Raw genomic sequence first — 21743 nt, forward strand, 5'->3', positions numbered from 1 at the left:
GTAGTCCTGGCTGTCCTGGAACTCACTTTGTAGACCTGGCTGGCCTCGAACTCAGAAATCCGCCTGCCTCTGCCTCCGGAGTGCTGGGATTAAAGGCGTGCGCCACCGCACCCGGAGTTTGTTTATTTTTAAACTTACTTAAGTGTATATATGCACGTGCCTGAGTTTAGAAGCATCTCCTGGCGCTCTTGTTACAAGCAGTGGTGAGCTGCCTGATTCGGGTCCTGGGACTTGAACCATCCCTCCAATATATCTTTTAAGAGCTCCTGGAGGTGTTACACCGGGTATACAGTAGGCCCAAGCCCTCTAATGCCTTAAAGATTAGTATGATTGGCAGCTCCTGGCAGCAATTGCAGTGAACCTTTCATGCTGCTCCCCTTTTTTTTTCCTTCAAGCAGTAGTTGGGCGGACCAGGTACAGCAGGTGCTGTGCCACTGAACTGTGGCATGCCCAGTATATCAGTTATCTGGAAAATGGACAGGAATAGCTCCCTTTAGTTGTACTTCCTAATTGCTTTCGACTGTGGTAGAAACCCTTTTTGGTATTTTCCAGGTTTTGAGGTAGCCCAGGCTAGCCTCCAGCTGAGATGTGTAGTCAGCCCAGGACGGCTTTGACCTTCTGATCTCTGATCCCCTTTTTACACTTCCCAAGTGTTTGTTTTGTTTCTGTTGTTTTTATACAGGGTCTCATTTTGTAGACCAGGCTAACCTTGTGTGGTTAGGAGGTAAGAGTGGGCCCTGGAGGCCCAAGGAAAGCCACACAGGCTGATTAATGTCCGGTCCAGCTGTTGGTGAGAGTTGGCCAAACTGGTGGGCATTCTCCTGTTTGTAGACTGACCCTAACCTATACCCCTCCCTAGTTCTAACCATTACTGCCTTCTAGTTTGAATACTGATCAGAATATATGTAACCATGTATCAAGAGCAAAGGCAGAAACTTACAAAAGTACAGTCTTGTGCTTTCAGGAGCTATGGTATCCACCATCTAGAGATAGTCTGCTTCCTTACTTAAAGCAGTTTGGGTGTCTAGTTCTTTGTGTTTGATCTCTTGCAACACTTGAATTTGTGGTAGTTCCCCTGCCCCAGCCTCCCAAGCCATGGGAGTGGTTCCTCGTGTCCCGCTTCCCTTATTGCTCATAAACCTTTTTTTTTTTTTTTTTTTAAACACTTTTTTTTAAGAGATTTATTTATTTATTATATGTAAGTACACTGTAGCTGTCTTCAGACACTCCAGAAGAGGGCGCCAGATCTCATTGCGGATGGTTGTGAGCCACCATGTGGTTGCTGGGATTTGAACTCTGGACCTTCGGCAGAGCAGTCGGGTGCTCTTAACCATTGAGCCATCTCACCAGCCCGCTCATAAACCTTTTAAAAGGAGAAGACTCACTTCTTGTTTGCTTTGAAATGGTTCCGCATGTCGTCCAGGCTAGCCCAAACTCCCTATGCATCTAAGGATGACTCCGTTCTCCTGCTTCTGACTCTTCGGTGCTGGGGCATGAGCCACCACACACAGACACCTAGTTTGTGCAGCACTGGCCATCGGAACGACCCCCAGCCTTTGTGCATGCTTGCCAAGCCCTCTACCAACTGAGCCCCAGCCTTCAGTGCTTACAACAGGAATTCTCCCCCTTGTCTTTCTTAAGTTTAAGGTTTTCAGATCAAACAAGACTAGAAAACCAGAAGATTGACTTCGGCAGAGCACAGCCAACTGTCTGCTTATCTCATGGCTCTGATAGGATGGTTTCTATGTTTTTCAATTTAGACTTCGGAAGAAGGCGGAAGCTTTGTTTCCAGAGACAGTTCTGAGCCGAGGAGTGGATAACCGGTACCTGGTGCTTGCTGTTGAGACCTCTCAGAACGAAAGAGGAGCTGAGGAGAAGCGCTTGCACATCACGGCGTCCCTGGACCGAGAGCACGAAGTTCTGTGCATCCTCAGGAATGGCTGGTGATTTGCATTTTTGACTTTGAGCCATGATTTGGTGGTCTGGTGGTTTGTTGTTTTTGTTTGCTGTCACGTAGCCCAGGCTGTACCTGAACTGATGGTATCTCGCCTCCACTTCCTTACCTCCAAATGCTGCGATTACCTGGAATGATTTGGTAGTCTGGAGGACACCACCTGACCTAGAGTCCTTGAGTCCAGGCCAAGTCCTGAGGCCTTGAGTGTGCTAGGCAAACTAAGCTCCACCCCTAAGTTCCAGTCCCAACTCTAGGACAACACCTGAAAACCCATCTTGCGTGGAAGGGTAAAGGTGCCTGCTACCCAAACTGAAAACCAGAGTTTGATACCTGGGACTCACCCCATACAGGCACACAAAATAAAAATGTTAAAAAAGAAAAAGAATAATCTTAAGCGGGAGTGGGGGGAGATAAAAATGAAGGTTCAAGAAATGGTTCAGTGGTTAACAGCACTTCCTGCTCTTGTGGATGGTCCTGAGTTTAGTTCCCAGCACCCACAAAGTAGCTCATAACTTCATGTAACTAGTCCCAGGGAATCTGAGATTGTCCCCTGGCCTCTTTGGGCACTGAACGCATGTGGCATACGTCAGGTACATGTGTGTATACTTAAATAAAGTAATAATAATAATAACAATAATAAAATTTTAAATTGATACGTTTTTGGTTTTTTTTTCTTTTCTTTTCTTTTTTTTTTTTTTTTTTTTTTTGGTTTTTTTGAGACAGGGTTTCTGTGTGGCCCCCTGGCTGTCCTGGAACTCAGTCTGTAGATCAGGCTGGCCTTGAACTCAGAAATCCGCCTGCCTCTGCCTCCCAAGTGCTGGGATTAAAGGTGTGCGCCACCATGCCTGGCATTAGAAATATTTATTTATTTATTTTTATACAAAGAAAATATTTTATTTGTGTATCAAAGACTCTAAGGTTAACAGTTGATGTAGAAATATTTATTCTGTAGATAAAGTCTTCGATGCTTCCGGATGCATTTTTTAACTGTGGGGACCAAGATTGTAAGTTTGTGCCTCAACCTTGCCTGTTTTCAGGAGCTCAGTACCAGTTGAGCCAGGGGACATCGTTCACTTAGAGGGAGACTGCACATCTGAGCCGTGGATAATAGACGATGACTTTGGATATTTTATCCTGTACCCGGACATGATGATCTCCGGTACAAGCGTCGCTAGCAGCATTCGGTGTCTGAGAAGAGCTGTCCTGAGCGAGACCTTCAGGGTGAGTGACTTCAGTCCGTGTTTCTACAGTGTTTCCCCCTACTGTGCCACAGCCTTGGTGGAATCCAAAGCCTCACTCTAGTGAGCTGCATCTTTGGCTTTCACGCCAACATTCAGTTCTCACATGCTAAGCTTTTCAGAGGGCAAACGGACTGAGAGCCGCCAGCCCAGAGTGACCTGCCCAGAGTCACGCACCTAGCAATTGTAGTTTTGGGATTTGGACCATGTATCTGGTCCTTTGAGGTTTATTTAGCGGTGTCTTAGTTAGGGTTTTATTGCTGTGAGGAGGCACCATGATGACAACAACTCTTTTTTTTTTTTTTTTTGGTTTTTGAGACAGGGTTTCTCTGTGTAGCCCTGGCTGTCCTGGCACTCACTTTGTAGACCAGGCTGGCCTTGAACTCAGAAATCCGCCTGCCTCTGCCTCCCGAGTGCTGGGATTAAAGGCATGCGCCACCACGCCCGGCTCGACAACAACTCTTATAAAGGGAAACATTTAATTGGGGCTGGCTTACAGATTCAGAGTTCAGTCCATTATCATCATGGTGGGAAGCATGGTGGCATACAGGCAGACACCGTGCTGGGAGAGGAGCTGAGAGTTCTATATCTGGATCCTAAGGCAGCCAGACGGAGACTGACTTCCAAACTTACTGTAGCTTGCACTCTAGGAGCCCTGGAAGCCCACCCACACAGTGACACACTTCCTGTAAATGAGGCCACACCTCCTAATAGTTTGGCTCCCCACACCCCCATAAGCATTTATTAGCAATATCCATGAGAATGAGAGTGTATGCGAGTGTCCCCATGCTCAAGAGCAATTTCTTAGCATTTAAAAGGGAAACTCCATAGGAGGCAGGCTGTAAAGGTGGAGATCAGCTACACCACAGTAGACCGGTACAAAAAGCATGTTGAGAAAGGTGTAGAAAGAAGGAAACAAAGATTTGCGTGTTTGTAAGAAACTCAGAAGAGCCAACCTACAGAGCTTCATGTCTGCTCCTTGCAGAGATCCGCTTTTAAAAATACTTTTTTAGGGTCTGGAGAGATGTCTCAGCAGTTAAGAACACTGACTGTTCTTCCAGAGGTCCTAAGTTCAAATGCCAGCAACCACATGGTGGCTTACAACCATCTGAAATGACATCTGACGTCCTCTATTGGTGTGTCTGAAGAAGTGTACTTACATATAAATAATAAGTTAATCTTTTTGTTTTGTTTTGTTTTTTTCGAGGTAAATCTTTTTTTTTTATAGGCAGTGTGGTGGCCCATGCCTTTAATCTCAGTTCTTGTGTGGCAGAGGCAGGTGGGTCTCTGTTAGTTCGAGGCCCTCTGAGTCCAGGATAGGCAGGCCTGCTTACACTTAAGAAACTCTGTCTTAAAACCAAAAAAACCCAGTGTGTCCGTGTGTGTGTTAATTCTTTGAGAATTTCATGTGATATACTTTGGTAATCTTTACCCTGCTCCTCCCAGATCTCGCTCTCTTTCTCTTTCTCTCTTTCTCTTTTTTTTTTTTTTTTTTTTCGAGACAGGGTTTCTCTGTGTAGCCCTGGCTGTCCTGGAACTCACTTTGGTAGACCAGGCTGGCCTCCAACTCAGAAATCCACCTACCTCTGCCTCCCAAGGGCTGGGATTAAAGGTGTGTGTCACCACTGCCCGGCTCACAGATCTTTTTTAACCTCCCTTAAACTTTGTGTTTCCTCCCATCCTTGTTTTTCTACTTTTTTAAAAATTTATTATTTTTACTTTATGTGCATTGGTGTTTTTACTGCATGTATGTCTGTCTGTGTGTGTGGGGGTCAGATCATGGGCACTTGCAATGTGGGTGCTGGGATTTGAACTCTGATCTTCTGGAAGAGCAGTCAGCGCTCTTAACTGCTGAGCCATCTCTCCAGTCCACCCCCTCTTTTTCTTTTAATAATCTTCCAGTTCCAGTCTGTGCTGTCCTGTCCTCACACCCCTGGGTACAAAACCATCCCTGGAACTTATTGGGGCCCACCCCACTGAGGAAAACTACCTCTCATCCCCCTAGAAGCCACCACTGTCAGTGACTTCTCAGCGTGGCAAGAAGCTCCTGAGCTGTATCCACCCAGAAAGGGAGGCACAGTGAAGCCCCTGACCTGGATGCTCCGTGGGTCGAAAGGGTTGTTTGTTTGTTTTGGTTTTGGTTTTTCAGAGACAGGGTTTGACTCTCTTGGGTGCTGGGATTACAGCCATGCACAGCCACCACCCTCTGAAAGATAGGTTTATTTGGGGGGAGGTCAAAGGTGCTGTGGCTATCTTAGAGGGTGGCGTGGGGGTGGGGTGAGCACGAGAGAGCAACAAAAGGTAGGGGAAGTCGTGCCAATTTTAAAGAGACAGGTGTTGGGGCAGGAGGATGTATGTAAACTCAGGGAACAGCCTGGAAGTTAGAGTGTTGGGGGGGTGGTTTGTGATCTAAAAGCTTGGGACTGGCCTGGTATTTTGGACATGTATTCATAGGATAGGGAACTGGATCTCCCCGTTGCTGAAGGCAGTTAGCTCTAGATGCAGATAAAGATGGTAGCAGTGGCTCTCCCCGAAAGATCGAAACCTGCTGCAGAGGGTTCTGAAGAGTGTAGATGTTCGGCTTTTGTTTATCTGCTCGCAACCCTTTTGACCCAGTCAGGGTCCGGCCTGACCTCCGTTCAGACTGTAATTTAGACGTTGTCAGTGGGTGGCACTGCCGTTTGGAGGCCTAGTGTGGACCTAACACACCTCCACGCTAGCAAGTCAACTGGCCCTGATCCCGTGTAGCAGCCGTAGCTGCTGGGAGTTCATAGGTCATCTGGGGCGCCGTAGACCAGGCTGGCCTCATCCTCACAGGCACCACCCCTGTAGGTTCAACTGGCTCATTCTAATGTGGGATCCAGGACTCAAACTCAGGTCAGTAGGTTTGTGGAGCAAGTATTAGGATTTAGTGGCAGAAGTACCTTGTCAGGTCGGGTCCAAGGAGTGTGGCAAAGAGATCACACCACGAAACTGATCTAATTCCAGGGGTTTATTAGGGGGTGGGGAGTGAAAGGCTATCTCAGAATGGGGACATGAGAGAGACAGAGACAGACAGGCTGAGAGACCAGAAGACAGAAAACAACAGAGCCCCGAGGGACTGTTTAAAGGGTATGGGCACTGCCTAGGAAAATCTCCAACAAGTGACAACAAGTGGGCACCAGGCACACTCGTGGTGTGCAGACACGCTTGCAGTCAAAGTACCCCTCCTCACTGGAGAGCGAACCAGTTAGGGACCAACAACAACAACTTTGTGACTGTATCGGCGGGTGCCTTAGTTCCTGTTGGCTTCACAACTCCAGTCACTGTGTCAGTGTGTTAGCGTGAGCGGTGCCTGTGACTTGTTTTCACAGGTCTCTGATCCAGCCACTCGCCAGATGCTGATCGGCACGATTCTCCACGAAGTCTTTCAGAAAGCAATAAGTGAGAGCTTTGCCCCAGAAAGGCTACAAGAGCTTGCTCTTCAAACCCTCCGAGAAGTGAGGCATTTGAAGGAAATGTAAGTCGCTGAGAAGGGCAGATGTCACAACCCTCTGTAACTTCCTGCCTGCAGTTGAGGTGTCAGGAAGGAGACCTTTCACTATGAGCCCGCGCAGCGGGACTTCACTCATCTTGTTCACAGCACCCTGTGGTGTCTCTGGGCAGCAGGGACTGTTGGGTGACATTGCTGAAATAGCCTACAGGGCTGAAGGACAGAACCCATGTTTGATAGCTTCCTCAGCTGTCCTCAGAGAACGGGTAACAGGTGCAAATCGCTTTTGTGTTGGTTCTAGAGACCAATGTGCTGAGGACTGTATGTGTTTGGAATCAGGAACTGGGAGCATCCGCACGCTGCTTAGCCAGGTTTTTGTTTGTTTGTTTGTTTGTTTTTTAAAGATTTATTTATTTTATATATATGAGTACACACTTTAGTTGTACAGATGGTTGTGAGCCTTCATGTGATTGTTGGGAATTGAACTTAGGACCTCCGCTTGCTCTGGCCAATCCCACTTGCTCCGGCCAAAGATTTATTTATTAGTATAAGTTCACTGTAGCTGTCTTCAAACGCACCAGAAGAGGGTATCAGATCTCATTATGGGTGGTTGTGAGCCACCATGTGGTTGCTGGGATTTGAACTCAGTACCTTTGGAAGAGCAGTCGGTGCTCTTACCCACTGAACCATCTCACCTGCCCGCTTAGCCAGTTTTAATGAGAAGTCTGTATTTTTGCAGGCTTTTGTGGCTCCCTACCCAAAGATTAGTCTGTTCTGTTATCTTTTTTTGAGTGAGTGTGTGTGTGTGTGTGTGTGTATCGGGAGAGAGGAAGGGTGGGGTGAGGAGAGAGAGAGAGTAGTGGGGGAGGAGACAGCTTTTGGGAGTTGGCCCCCAGATGAGACAGAGTCAGTCTTGTTTCTGCTGCTTTGCTGTGTGATCCAGGCCAGCTGCCTGACCAGCTCCTGTCCCCTTCTGTCACACAGTAGGAGCAGTCTGATAACCTTCGTTACATAGGTTTGCTTGGTTTCGAACTTCATTTTACTTACTCTTTTCTGTGTACTTGTGTTTGTGATGTGGGCCGAGCACATGGGCAGCCTGTGGAGGCCAGAGGCCAGCCCTGTGCAGTTAGTTGGTTCTCTCCTTCCTCCAGGGATTTCAGGCTTGTGGGAATCTACCTACCTCCGCCTGCTAAGCCCTAGCCGCTCTACCCACTGGACGTTAGGTGTGTGCTCTCAAGCCTACGTCGGCTCTACACCTTAAGAGAGGAAGCTGGGACTCGACCCGGGAGACTTAAACATGCAGAGTGTGTTCTGCACCCCTGAATATTTGAAGGCCGAGCTGTATTCTGTTGTTTGGACCACAGCCTGTTTCGATATTTTCTTCATTTATATTTCTAATATTTCTGCTTCCTTACTCAGTTTCCCCTTTTTGGCAGGTATCGCTTGAATCTGAGCCAGGATGAAATAATCTGTGAAGTTGAGGAGTATCTCCCTTCTTTCTCTAAGTGGGCGGAGGACTTCATGCATAAGGGCCCTTCGGCTGAATTCCCTCAAATGCAGCTCTCTCTGTAAGCAGTGCATTCTGTTTATACGCTGTTGCGATGTCTAGACAGGATTCCCTTATGCTTGTTGATTCAAAGTTTATTGTTTGTTTAAGATCATATGTTACTTAGTTCTAGCTAGCCGGGAACTCCGTATTAAAGCAGGCTGACCTCAAACCCGTACAGACCAACCTGCCTCTGGACAGCCAATTCAGAGCTTTGTAAAGGGGCTGGAGAGGTCGCTCAGTGGTGAAGAGCACTTACTCTTCTTACAGAGGCCTGGGTTCTATTCCTAGAACTCTTGAGTGCTGTACTTCCAGTTGCAGAGGCTCTGATGTCTTATTCGTGCCTCCAGGGGCTCCTGTAGGCACTGTTGCATATACACAGGCATGTATACAAACATATAGGAAGGAGAAATGCACAGCTCTCCCAAAGCTTTTTTTTTTTTTTTTGGTTTTTCGAGACAGGGTTTCTCTGTGTAGCCCTGGCTGTCCTGGCACTCACTTTGTAGACCAGGCTGGCCTCGAACNCACTTTGTAGACCAGGCTGGCCTCGAACTCAGAAATCCGCCTGCCTCTGCCTCCCGAGTGCTGGGATTAAAGGCGTGCGCCACCACACCCGGCTTCCCAAAGCTTTTTAAAGGTCAGGAGAGCGGTCAGCAGGATGGCTCAGCTGGTGAAGGTGCTCATGTCCTGTCACACGGGGGAAATAAAGCTAGTTCCTGGATATCGTCATGTGGTTTTCACATGCATGCTGTAGCATTTGTGGGTCTTCATACTGACATGTAAACACATGCTAAGTAAACACATAAAGGTTATCCAAAGAATTAAGGCAGCGTGTCACTGTCTAGCTGCAGCCGGCCTGGACCTCACAGAGACTCATCAGCTAAGTGCTGGGGTTAAAGATGTGAGTCACCAGGTCTGCCTTAAAAGGATAAGCTTTTACAATTTATCATTTTGCTGTTACGGTCTTTCACAAATTACTGTCTATAGTATCTTTCTATGACCAAAGAAATCTCTCGAGTAGAGGATTTTAGTTTCATCCTAATGTTAATCGATAGCATTTCATGTAAGAATTTCCAATGTTAGAACAGTTCTGATTCATCTCACCTTTTTAACTTTTTTTTTCTTTATGTATATGAGTGTTCTATCTGCATGTATAACCTGCATGCCAGCAGAGGACATCAGATCCCTGGAGAGATGGTTGTAAGACACCATGTCATTGTTGGGAATTGAACTCAGGACCTCTGGAAGAGCAGTCAGTGCTCTGAACCGCTGAGCCATCTCTCCAGCTCTGATTTGTCTCAGCGTTTTTCTTTTGTCACATGGTCTCCCTATGGCGTCTTGGTTGGCCTGGAACTCACCATGTAGACCAGGCTGGCCTTGACTCAACAGATTTGCTGCTTTTGCAACTAGATTGCTAGGATTAATGGCGGCTACCACTATGCTGGCCATTTTGGAAAGTTCCTCACTACACCACTGTGAGTCTCAAACAGTTGTCACAGGCTGAGCAGTGGGATTCGGGTCAGTCAGTCACTTGCCAAACACAGGGCACCTTTTTTGGTCTTGTTCCTAGGTCATGCCAGTATTGCAATTCAGAAAGCAACAAAACCCCCCAGCAACCAGAAGAGGTACTTGTGTGGTAGTCATCAGGTCTGGTGTGCAGTGAGCGTGTTCTGTGTCCCTGTTCAGGCCAAGTGATGGCAGTAACAGAAGTTCACCTTGTAACATTGAAGTAATCAAGTCACTGGATATCGAAGAAAGCATCTGGTCCCCTAGGTTTGGACTGAAGGGCAAAATAGACGTCACAGTCGGGGTCAAAATACATCGAGATTGTGAAATGAAATACAAGGTAATGCCACTGGAGCTGAAGACCGGCAAAGAGTCCAACTCCATCGAGCACCGGAGTCAGGTATGACTTTTTATTTTATTTTATTTATTTATTTATTTATTTATTTTTCGAGTCAAGGTTTCTCTGTATAGCCCTGGCTGTCCTGGAACTCACTCTGTAGACCTGGCTGGCCTCGAACTCAGAAATCTGCCTGCCTCTGCCTCCCAAGTGCTGAGATTAAAGGCGTGCGCCACCACCGCCCAGCTGACTTTTTTTTTTTTTTAAATCTTATTTTAAAAATATATATTTATTTACTATATATAAATACACTGTAGCTGTCTTCAGATACATCAATGGGTATTTGGACCAGGCTATCCTGGAGCTCACCATGTAGACCAGGCTCTCCGACAACTCAGCCATACTCCAGGCAGGAAGGCTGTATTTGTATTGGATTCAGTGGCTTCCTCTCCCAAAAAGTAATGAGAGTTTCTGCTTTGGAAAAGTCACTGTTGGTTTTGTTGAATTGTCACAGTGACTCTGATGTAAATCCTAAGCATTTTAGGGTTCATTTGTTAAGTCAGGAAAGAACATGGAGAGGTTGTTAATTTGGAAACGTGAAATAGTTTATTTAATTTGTTAACTTTTTAAGGGGGGCAGGGAGTCCAGGATTTAAGTATTGAGGTAAGAAAACCTTCTCCCTGTCTTCCTATTTTTGGGGCTGGCACTGTGCTGCTGAGCCACGCCCCCATTTCCCAGTTCACATTTCTTTCCAGTCGGTGTAAAACTGCAGAGCAGGAGCTGTTAGTTTTGTGCAGTTTAAATGTTTGACATTGAGTTTGGTTTGTCACCGTTACCAAGGGCTTGTACTACTTACACACTGGGAATTGTGCTGCCAACCTTCTTCGATGTGTGGTTCCAGACGGCATAGGTAGAGAGCACACGCCACTGTTTGCTCGACGGTCTGTCTTACTAAACAGGTGGTCCTGTACACGCTGCTAAGCCAGGAGAGACGAGAGGACCCTGAGGCTGGCTGGCTTCTCTACCTCAAGACCGGGCAGATGTACCCTGTGCCCGCCAACCATCTGGACAAAAGAGGTTGGACTGCTTTGCTTACTTTGGCCTTTCCTCTGGGGCTTGCTCCTCCTGCCAGCTTTTGGTGATAACTTTCTCGTGTGTTTGCTTGTTTGTTTTCTAGACAGGCTTTCACTGTGTAGCCCAGGAACTCAACTCTGTAGACCAGGCTGGCCTCAAAACTCACAGAGATCTTCTTGCTTTGGCATCCTGAATGCTGGGATTAATGTGTGAGCCACTTTTACGCTGCTTGCTAGACCATACTGCAGATTGAGATTTGTGGTTCTATATTTTATAAATTTATTATTTGTCTTTATTGTTTATGAGAGGAGTGCAGCTCTCTAGTTTTCCACAGCACCCTCCCTTTCCTGCTTAGCCGTCTCACTAGCTCGGTGAAGTACATACCTTTAACCCCAGCACTAGCACTTGGGGCAAGGGAGTCTGCATATTGAGTTCCAGGCTAGCCAAGGCTACACAGTAATTTCCCGTCTCTAAACAAAAACAACTAAACAGTCTCACAGTCCTTACCCGGTATGAAAGAGGAGGTTGTTTAAAAAAACTCACCGAGTGTCAAAAGCCTTGATGTAAGCCAGCACATTATGATTGTGGTTACTCTAATACAGAGGCAAATACGCATATTATCCTCTGCTTTGTCTTTAAATGTGAAGCTTTTACTGGGAGAAAGTCTGCCTCATTCTAAACAGCCAGCCTTACCTCTCCCCAGAACTGCTGAAGCTCAGGAACTGGCTGGCCGCCTCGCTCCTGCACCGCGTGAGCCGAGCAGCTCCGGGGGAGGAAGCTCGGCTCTCTGCCTTGCCACAGATAATCGAGGAAGAGAAAACTTGTAAATACTGTTCGCAGATGGGCAACTGTGCTCTTTATAGCAGGTAAGTGTTCTGTGTGTGTGTGTGTGTGTGTGTGTCTGTGTGTGTGTGTGTGTCTGTGTGTGTGTGTGTGTGTGTGTAGGAGTCCTTACTTCACTACCTACCAGGGAAATGTATGCTTAGCTCTAATTGGAACTTTGTATTTAGAGCAGTTGAAGAGCAGGGAGATGACACATCCATCCCAGAAGCCATGCTGTCCAAAATCCAGGAAGAAACGCGGCACCTGCAGCTGGCGCACTTGAAGTATTTCAGCCTGTGGTGTCTCATGTTAACGCTGGAGTCGCACTCTAAAGACAACAGGAAGAATCACCAGAGAATCTGGTTAACGCCTGCCTCTGAACTGTGAGTGTTTCACCGAGCAGACTGTCGGTCCTGTGCTAGGTAATACCCGTAGCATTCGGAACCCATGAGAGCAGAGGTTTGTAGGGTATGTGAAAGACAAGGTCTCATGGAGACTCGGTTGGCAAGGTGCTTGGATTGCAGGCACGAGGACCTGAGTTTTAATCCCCTGAGCCCAGGGGATTAAACCTGGGCTCAGTTGTCTAGCTCCAGGCTGTTTAGAGGCCATGTGAGAAATGCAGGTGAACAGTTCTTGAGGGGTCACCCAGGGCTGCATCTGCACAGGTGAACGCCTCAACACTCATATGCACAAGCACAGTTTTTAAAGTGTCTGTGTCATTTACTCTTGACTGTGTCACAGGTGTCACAGAATTATGTTAAAAAAAGAGGAAATAGAAAGCTGTTAACGTGGCATCCGTGTTTTACAGTGGATTGTAGAAAGGGTTTAAAAGCAACAGAACAACAAAAAGGCAAACGTTGCATCGGTTGCCAGGAGCTGTAGGTCGGCATGATTGCTCAGGGGCTTGCAGCCAAGCCTGATATCCTGAGCTCAATCCCTGGTATTCATGTGGTGAAAGCGAAGAACTGTATTCTGGGAGTTGTCCCCTGCTTCACAGGCCCATGTTTGCACGTGCGCGCGCACACACACACACACACACACACACACTACTACCATTATTACTACTAAATACTAATACTAATTTTCTAAAAATTCATGGGTTATATAAACAAATACGTCAATGGACCCTTCCTTCCTTCCTTCCTTCCTTCCTTCCTTCCTTCCTTCCTTCCTTCCTTCCTTCCTCTCTCTCTCTCTCTCTCTCTCTCTCTCTCTCTCTTTCTTTCTTTCTTTCTTCTTTCTCAGGGAAGAGAGTGGCAACTGTGTTGGAAACCTGGTCAGGACGGAGCCTGTATCGAGAGTTTGTGATGGACAGTATTTACATAATTTTCAGCGGAAAAATGGTCCCATGCCAGCCACCAATCTGATGGCAGGTGACAGGATTATTTTAAGTGGAGAAGAGAGAAAACTATTTGCTTTGTCTAAAGGCTACGTGAAGAAGATTAACAAGGCAGTCGTAACCTGCTTGCTAGACAGGTAATTGCGGTGATTCTTTGGACAGCAGCTCTGTCTGTATGGAACTGGGGTTATCCACACTGCTAGATCTGCTTCCTGTCTCTGTAAATTTTCCTCTTAAACATTTTGAACAAGGTGACTTAATAGAAGGTTGTTGCGGCTGGCCAGCAGCTCGCAACGTTTTGACTGAGATGGCCACTCGAGCTAAGGGAGGAACTAGACGGGGAGAAAGAAGAAACAGAGCCAAGACAAGTTCATCCTGTTCAAAGCTCAATTTTACTAGTTTCGACATTCAGTTATAAAGGAAGGGGGAGGGAACCCGATTCCCGCCGAATGGTCTCGGGGTCCAGTAGCAGGGTGAACACGTGTGTGGCTCCAAGCAGCAAAGCGGCACGGTCCAGCAGTGGGCGTGGCAGAACGAATGAGCAGGAAACTCCACCCTTGAGCAAGCAGGTTCCAGGCTAGGGGTGGGGAGACTACAGGTCTTTGGTAACTGGGTTTTGCTGTAGCATATTGTGTTCTTTTGCTGAGTTTTTCTATTTATGCATATAAGTTGGGCACCACTGCATCCAGCAGCCCCCAGCCTGCTTCACTGCCCAGCTCTTTCCCTTTCATGCTGGAGTTTGAGCCCAGGAGCTCGCCGACAGTAGGTAAAGGCTATCGCTGAGTTCCAGCCCCAGCTCTCCGCGCCAGTTGCTAGTACGTTGAGATCAGTGATTAAGACAGTGACTGCTCTCAAGATGGGTGAGAAGGTTCCTGCTGCACAAGTCTGACCTTATTCCAGGAACCCATGGAAAGACAGAAAGGAGAAAACCACTCCACCAAGTTGTCTTCTGGTTCCACACACAGGCTGTGGCCTCTCCACCCCCACTCTTCACACACACACACATTAATAAGAATGTCCACGATGCCGTGCTCCACTTAGAAGGTTTTTTTTTTTTTTTTTGGTTTTTTTTTTTTTTTTGGTTTTTTGAGACAGGGTTTCTCTGTATAGCCCTGGCTGTCCTGGAACTCCCTTTGTAGACCAGGGGCTGGCCTTGAACTCAGAAATCCGTCTGCCTCTGCCTCCCAAGTGCTGGATTAAAGGCGTGCGCCACCACGCCCTGCCACTTAGAAGGTTTTTTGGGAGAGCTAATTTCTCCATCCACAGGTCAGCTGAGAGCATGAGGCACATCCAAGGACTGGCCATGTTATAGGAAGGTGTGTTGGTGGAGGGTAGTATGACCGAGGCATTAGAGGTGTGGACAGTTCTGAACCGGGAAACATGAGGAAGGGGGCACTTAGAGGTGCCTCAGCATACAGGTTATGGTAAAAAATGTACACTTTTATTTATTTATTTTTTTGGGCATCTGTGGGTGTGAGATGAGGTTTGTGTGTTGTGTCCAGGATGACCTGGAACATGACTGACATGCCCTGCAGCTTCCTCCACCTGCCCTGTGCCAGGATTCCAGCTTACATCCCATACTCCCCTTCTTACAGGCTCCCCTGCAGCAGCGTGTGCCTCACACAGCCTTTCTGTTGTTTTAGGAACTTGTCAACACTCCCAGAAACAACGGTGTTTCGATTAGACCGGGAAGAAAGACATGGTGATATAAGTACTCCGTTAGGAAATCTGTCTAAATTGATGGAAAGCACAGATCCCAGGTGGGTGCTGATGGAGTCTGACTCCTCCCACTTCCCCTGAGGCGCTAGTAAGAGTACTCTCGCTTTTTTCTTTGCAGCAAAAGACTTCGAGAATTAGTCATCGATTTCAGGGAGCCTCAGTTCACCGCCTACCTCAGCTCCGTCCTTCCACACGACGCGAAGGATACAGTGGCCAACATTCTAAAGGGTATGGCCAGCCTCTCCATTTGATTTTCTTGATTCTATTTCTAATGTAAACTAGACCAAGTGTGCAGTGGCTGAGCAGTTGATTAGACATACAGTTATATATGGCTTAGTTGGGAAGGCGACTTGCCGTGCAAGCCTGATGAGCTGACTTTGGTCCCTGAAACCCATTAAAAAAAAATAAGAATGTGGTGGTTTATATCTGCCCATCTCCTACAGCGAGATGGGAGGGTGGAGGCTGGAGAACTGTCATAAAGCTCCCGGGCCAGCCAGATAACTCCCAGTGTGCAGCATGGCAGAAGTAAGGGCGTCCCTGCTGCAAAATGGTGGAGGGAAACCACCAACTCCTCCACATGTTATAGTACGACGAATGTTCCTGTGCACACATCATACACACAGTAAGTTTACAAAGGTAAAGACTTTGACGGCTCAGTGCGATAAAGTGCTTGCCATGCATGTGTGAGGCCTGGAGTTTAGATTCTCTCCACCACCCGTAAATGCTGGGTGTGCGTGACAGCTGGGCGGACCAGAGCGTCCCTGGAACAAGCCTAGATAGCTAGCCGGGCCAGCCCATAATGGTGAGCTTGGGTTTGATTTAGAGACACTGTCTTACCTGCTTCTATGAATACAGTAGAGCATGAGATGAAGTCTTGTTTTTGTTCTGGTAAATTGAAATACAGGTTTGAATAAGCCCCAGAGACAAGCAATGAAGAGAGTTCTTCTTTCGAAAGACTACACGCTCATTGTTGGGATGCCAGGGACAGGAAAGACAACCACAATCTGTGCCCTGGTAAGCTCGGAAACTAAACTCTTCCGTTGGCTCCGTCCTTCCTGAGTTTGTCATGCTTGGTCTTATAACCGCCGCTGTTAAACCTGAAGACCTGGAGGAGGCAGACCAGTCCCACATCCCACAGTTAGGCAATTAGCAGACTGTACATAGTACTGGTTAGGAAGATGGGCGAGGGCCAGGTCCACACCCAGGACTCCCAGAGAGAGGCGCTGAATTAGGTCAGCCAGGTGTCTATAAAAGTCAAACTCACAAGGCTACATACTTTCCACATTCCTCCAGTTGGGGCCCAGCATATATCCTGACATACTTCCTGCCTACACGTTTCTCGCCTCGGTATGATTGAGTGCATCCTGTGTAGATGGGGCAACCAACCTTGTTTATTAAGTCGAGAGTGTATGACTTGTTTCCTTACAAAACCAGCAGCTCCCGGCAATCCAGGAAGCTGTCTGTCCCTGGGCCTATGGGGCTCACAAGTTATGTTAGCCCTCATACTGCTGGATTTTTGGCTACTATGATGGCTCACACACCTTTAATCTCAGCGCTTGAAGGTGGAGACAGGACAATGGATATGTAGGTTTGAGTCCAGCCTGGTCCACATAGCAAGTTACAGACCAGCCAAGAGTACATAGACCCTGTCTCATCAAAACAAACAAAAAAAGATAAATTAACTTGGTGTGGTGGAACAGGCCTACACTCATACCACTCTGGGGTCGATATGATTAATAGCAGCAAACTTCTTTCTTGGATTCGAGCTTTTTTGTTTGTTTGTTTGTTTGTTTTTACACTCCATATTTCATCCACCCCCCAACCTCCCATCTACCCTTCTACTGCTCCACATCCCATACCTCTTCCCCATGCCCCTGTCTCCAAGTGGATGTCCCCACCCCCTATCCCACCTGACCTCTAAACTCCCTGAAGCCTCCAGTCTCCCGAGGGTTAGGTGCATCATCTCTGAATGAACACAGACCCGGCAGTCCTCTGTTGTATGTGTGTTGGGGGCCCAATTCTAGTCTCACTGAAGGTTGTAAGTGTTTGAAAACTGTAAGCCTGTTAACAGTTGTCGGGTTTCAAAGTGATGATGTTTTCCCTGTTCCTCGGCCTCCCATTTCTAGGTGAGGATCCTCTCTGCCTGTGGGTTCAGCGTCCTGCTGACCAGCTACACGCACTCCGCTGTTGACAATATTCTCCTGAAGTTAGCCAAGTTTAAAGTCCGATTTTTGCGCTTGGGTCAGTCTCATAAGGTCCATCCAGACATCCAGAAGTTTACAGAGGAAGAGATTTGCAGGTCGAGGTCCATTGCGTCTTTAGCCCATCTAGAAGAACTCTATGACAGTCACGTAAGTCAGTCTGATTCTTACTGTGTGTGCTTGTGTGTGTGTGTGCGTGGAGACATCAGAGGACAGTCTGTTATTTCTCAGGTTGAGACAAGATCTGTTTGTCCTGCAATTTGCCAAGTAGGCTAGGCTGGCTGGCCAGCCATCAAGCCCCAGGGAGTCCATCTGTTTCTCTGTCTCTGTCTGTCTACCTATGTCCTAGACCAGGCTCACCTTGAAGTTACTTTGTAGTTAGGCTTGCCCTGACCTCACTCAGGAGCTTGGGGTTCCAGGCCAATGCCCCATGGCTGCATGCCTCCCCCCATGCCCTCATGTCTCCATGCCTCCCCCACGCTCCCATGCCTCCATGCCTGGCTTGCTTTGAGTTTGGGGCACTATGCACGTTAGGCTCTGGTCTTCTGCATATATGGCTTCCTGTTCTCCCTCTCTGTAAGTTGCCTTTGTCCTCTTCACAGCATCTCTTGCAGAGCAAGGGACTTAGTAATGTACAAGGTCTGATGGTGTGTGTCTGATCTCTCAGCTCCCCTGGGAGCTCAGGCTAGCGGTCCCCTTAAACCCAGCAGTTTCAGGCCAACCTGTGCTACATAGGAAGTTCAGGGCGATCCTGGACTAAGTATGTAACAAGAGTCTCTCAAGAAACTATACATATTTCTGAATTAAATAGTATTGAGAAGTTCTTGCTATTGGAGGGAAGATGGTTTTGATCTTTTAATTTCAGAAAGAGGCCGGGACAGGGACCCAAGTACCATCTTTAACATTTGGTAACTGGCTTGTTTTCTGTGCTTGCTTGTAGCCTATTGTTGCAACAACCTGCATGGGAGTAAACCACCCAATATTTTCCCGAAAAACCTTTGATTTCTGTATTGTGGATGAAGCGTCTCAAATCAGCCAGCCTGTCTGCCTGGGCCCACTGTTCTTTTCGCGGAGGTTTGTGCTGGTGGGAGACCATCAGCAGCTGCCTCCCCTGGTTGTAAACCGGGAGGCAAGGTAGGTAGATGCTCTTGTCTATGTCCTGTTGTTGTGTCAGGCACTGATCAAAACCGTCCTGGGGGAGGGAAAGATTTTATTTGGCTTATAGATTATAGTTCACCACTGAGGGAAGTGAAGTCAGGAACTGCAGCAGAGGCTCACGGGGAGCACTGCTGACTGGCTCACTGCTCCGAGGCTCACATGGAGCACTGCTGACTTCCAGGCTCACAGGGAGCACTGCCAACTGGCTTGCTCCCAGGCTCCTATCCAGCAGTGGAGCAGTGGGCTCGGCCCTGCTCCTGCATCAGAGAACAATCACAAAACGCTCCTCAGACATTCCTATATGCCAGTTTGATGGAGAAAATATTTGTTCTCTTTTCCCACTATGTTCAGTTGATAACAGTGGGCTGTAGACATTTCATTTTAGTGTGTTTGTTTTGTTTCTGAGACAGAATCTCACTGTGTATCCCTAGCTGGTCTGGAACTTAACTTTGTAGACCAGAGATCTGCCTGCTTCTGCCTCTCAACCTGTGTGCCCTCACCCAGGTTTCAGTTTTGTTTTTTTAAAGCTTTATTTTATTTATTATATGTATGCATACTGTAGCTATCTTTAGACACTCCAGAAGAGGGCGTCAGATCTCATTACGGATGGTTGTGAGCTACCATGTGGTTACTGGGATTTGAACTCAGGACCTTTAGAAGAGCAGTGTTAACCACTGAGCCATCTCTCTAGCCCTCAGTTTGGTTTTAATAGATGGATTCTGCCATATTATCCAGGCTTGAAGCATCTTTTCTGCCTCAGGCTCCCACCTCAGGCATCTAGCGAGCTGGGACGGCAGACCCGTGTCACCACCCAGTACTGAAGCTTTAACTGTAGGAACTGGGAATGCGGCTCAGCTCTCAATGTGTTTGCCTGCCGTGCATGGAGCCTTGGATCCGTTCCAGGGGTGCATGACCTAAGCCTAGTGCACAGATTTCCAGCACTTGGGAGGTCGATGCTGGAGGATCAGAAGTTCAAGGCCATCCACTGCTACCTTTCAAGTTTGCGAGTTCGATTTGACCCCTGTCAAAAAAAACCCAAAAGAGCAAGTTTTTATTTTAAGCTGTATTTTTGGGAACCAGTGAGATTGCGCAGCAGGAAAAGCCCTTCCCAAGCCTGAGGAGCAAGTTTGATCCCTGGAGCCTCAGTTAAGGTGGCAGAAGGAGAGGGTCACTAAAGAAAGTTGCCCCCTGGCCTCCACTGGTTCACCACGGTGGGCGGGCAAAGCACATGCATATCTATGGATCGGTAGCTAAAGGTAAAAAATGAGCTGGACTCTTTTCAAGGGGCGCTTCGGTGTGTTTATGATATGGTTTGTTGGCAGAGCTCTGGGCATGAGCGAGAGCTTGTTCAAGAGGCTGGAGCGGAACGAGAGCGCTGTGGTGCAGCTGACCGTGCAATACCGAATGAACAGGTATGTGCAGCCTGCCAGCCCCCGGGTGCCTGGCTGCTCCTTCTCCGTCCCCATCCAAACCCAGGTGGTGTTCTCTGACTCTTCCAGGAAGATTATGTCCCTGAGCAACAAGCTCACATACGCAGGGAAACTGGAGTGCGGCTCAGACCGAGTGGCCAACGCAGTGCTAGCCCTGCCCAACCTCAAGGACGTGAGGCTGAGCCTCCAGCTTTATGCCGACTACTCTGACAGCCCCTGGCTGGCTGGAGTGTTAGAGCCAGACAATCCCGTGTGTTTCCTTAACACAGACAAGGTAAGGCCAGAGTGAAGGACATTTTCAGTTCTTTTAAAATATTTGTCTTAGTATTTAAATTTCTCAGCTTACTGTACCTTTTTGACCGGATTGCTTAGAACCAAGTTTAGTACATGCTTACGTACGTCCACACCTCAGCGCAGCACCACAGTCCTGTCTATCTGTCCTTCTGGTTCTCTCCTGGCCAGCCTCAGACTCTGAGATCCATGATCCTTGCCTGTGCCTCACAAGTGAGCTACTGTAGTTGTGTGTTATGGCACGTCCTGGCTACAGTCTCTTGGGGTCTTTGTTCTATAGGTTGACAACATGACAGGGTTACCTTCTTAAGGTTGGGGTAATTAGGAAGGATGGGATTAGTAGGATCAGACGTTTAAGATCATCCTGGGCCACTGGCGTAGTGTCAGGCCATCGTGGGATTCCTGAGATACACACACACACAAGATGAAGGCTGTGTGGGCAGATCACTCCTTCAAGCATTCTTCCAGGTTTGATGGGGCTTTTCTGCTGCATTATTTGAATAAAAGGCACCAAAATAGTGTTGGCTGGAGAGGCTCAGTGGTTAAGAGCACTGACTGTTTTTCCAAAGGACTGGGTTCAATTCTCTGCACCCATGTGGCAGCTCACAGTTGATATGTCTGTGTTGGAGCAGTGATGTGGAGGCAGCGTCATTGTGAGGGCTCTTGCCAGGTGCTGTCTTTCCTGCCTGTCATTTCCATGAGACAGACAACAGTGAGGCTTGTGAGAGCCAGCCAGAGCTGTGGCGTGCTTATCATGCGTTGTCATGGGCTTCTCTGGAAATAAACTCTGCCTGTGCGGCACGTGTCCGCGGCGGGTACGTGTGTCTGTGTTTATGCACTCGCATGCCCCTGTATATTATTTCAGACTGCTTCCCATTTATCTCCAGACCTAGTCGTCAGGTCTTTGTAGCCTCCTGCTGCTTGCACCTGACAGATCGCATCACTGACACACGGATCTCTGCTTAGGTCCCAGCTCCAGAGCAAGTTGAAAATGGTGGTGTTAGCAATGCCACAGAAGCCAGACTCATTGTCTTCCTAACCTCAACTTTTATAAAGGTAATGTCGGGGTGTCCAGGTTAGTCGCTCTGCACGCGGAGTAGTTATTGACTGTTTTGTTAAATATTGTTAGACACTTAAGGAACAGAAGATCTGGTGTTAAAACTTGTTCATTGAGATAAGGAGGGTCAGGATCTAGAGACATGGCTCAGTGGTTAAGGTCTGGTATCTTAGAAAGAACTGGAATTCAGTTTTTGTCATCTCTGTTAGACACTTCACAAACACCTCTAACTCCAGCTCCCAGGATCCAAAACCCAAATCTTAAGACTCTAAAAGCAGGCCAGGCAGTGGTGACACACGCCTTTATTCCCAGAACCTGGGAGGCAGAGGCAGGCAGAATTCTGAGTTCGAGGCCAGCCTGGTCTACAGAGTGAGTTCCAGGACAGCCAGGGCTATACAGAGAAACCCTGTCTCTAAAAAACAAAAAACAAACAAACAAACAAAAAGGACTGGCTGGAGAGATGACTCAGTGGTTAAGAGCACTGACTGCTCTCCCAGAGGTCCTGAGTTCACGTCCCAGCAACCACATAGTTACTCAAAACCATCTGTAATGGGATCAGATGCCCTCTTCTGGTGTGTCTGAAGACAGTGGCAGTGTAC

The 21743-nt window shown here is 47.6% G+C and overlaps 1 protein-coding gene across 1 annotated transcript in view; it reads left to right on the top strand.

Moving 5' to 3' along the window:
- Positions 1-1412: 1412 nt before the first annotated feature.
- The window catches only part of Dna2 (DNA replication helicase/nuclease 2), a 26015-nt gene continuing 5684 nt past the window's right edge, over positions 1413-21743 (top strand). The window contains exons 1-18 of the mRNA XM_021173475.2: positions 1413-1483; positions 1761-1943; positions 2992-3175; positions 6546-6691; positions 8101-8232; positions 9897-10116; positions 11013-11130; positions 11831-11993; positions 12138-12332; positions 13195-13425; positions 14932-15048; positions 15126-15235; positions 15912-16021; positions 17134-17358; positions 18149-18342; positions 19689-19778; positions 19866-20070; positions 21054-21143. Of these exons, the coding sequence (XP_021029134.1) occupies positions 1413-1483; positions 1761-1943; positions 2992-3175; positions 6546-6691; positions 8101-8232; positions 9897-10116; positions 11013-11130; positions 11831-11993; positions 12138-12332; positions 13195-13425; positions 14932-15048; positions 15126-15235; positions 15912-16021; positions 17134-17358; positions 18149-18342; positions 19689-19778; positions 19866-20070; positions 21054-21143 (2784 nt within the window). The remainder of the gene's footprint in view (positions 1484-1760; positions 1944-2991; positions 3176-6545; positions 6692-8100; positions 8233-9896; positions 10117-11012; positions 11131-11830; positions 11994-12137; positions 12333-13194; positions 13426-14931; positions 15049-15125; positions 15236-15911; positions 16022-17133; positions 17359-18148; positions 18343-19688; positions 19779-19865; positions 20071-21053; positions 21144-21743) is intronic.

Source organism: Mus caroli, chromosome 10, assembly GCF_900094665.2.
Source record: "Mus caroli chromosome 10, CAROLI_EIJ_v1.1, whole genome shotgun sequence".
Classification (NCBI taxonomy): domain Eukaryota; kingdom Metazoa; phylum Chordata; class Mammalia; order Rodentia; family Muridae; genus Mus; species Mus caroli.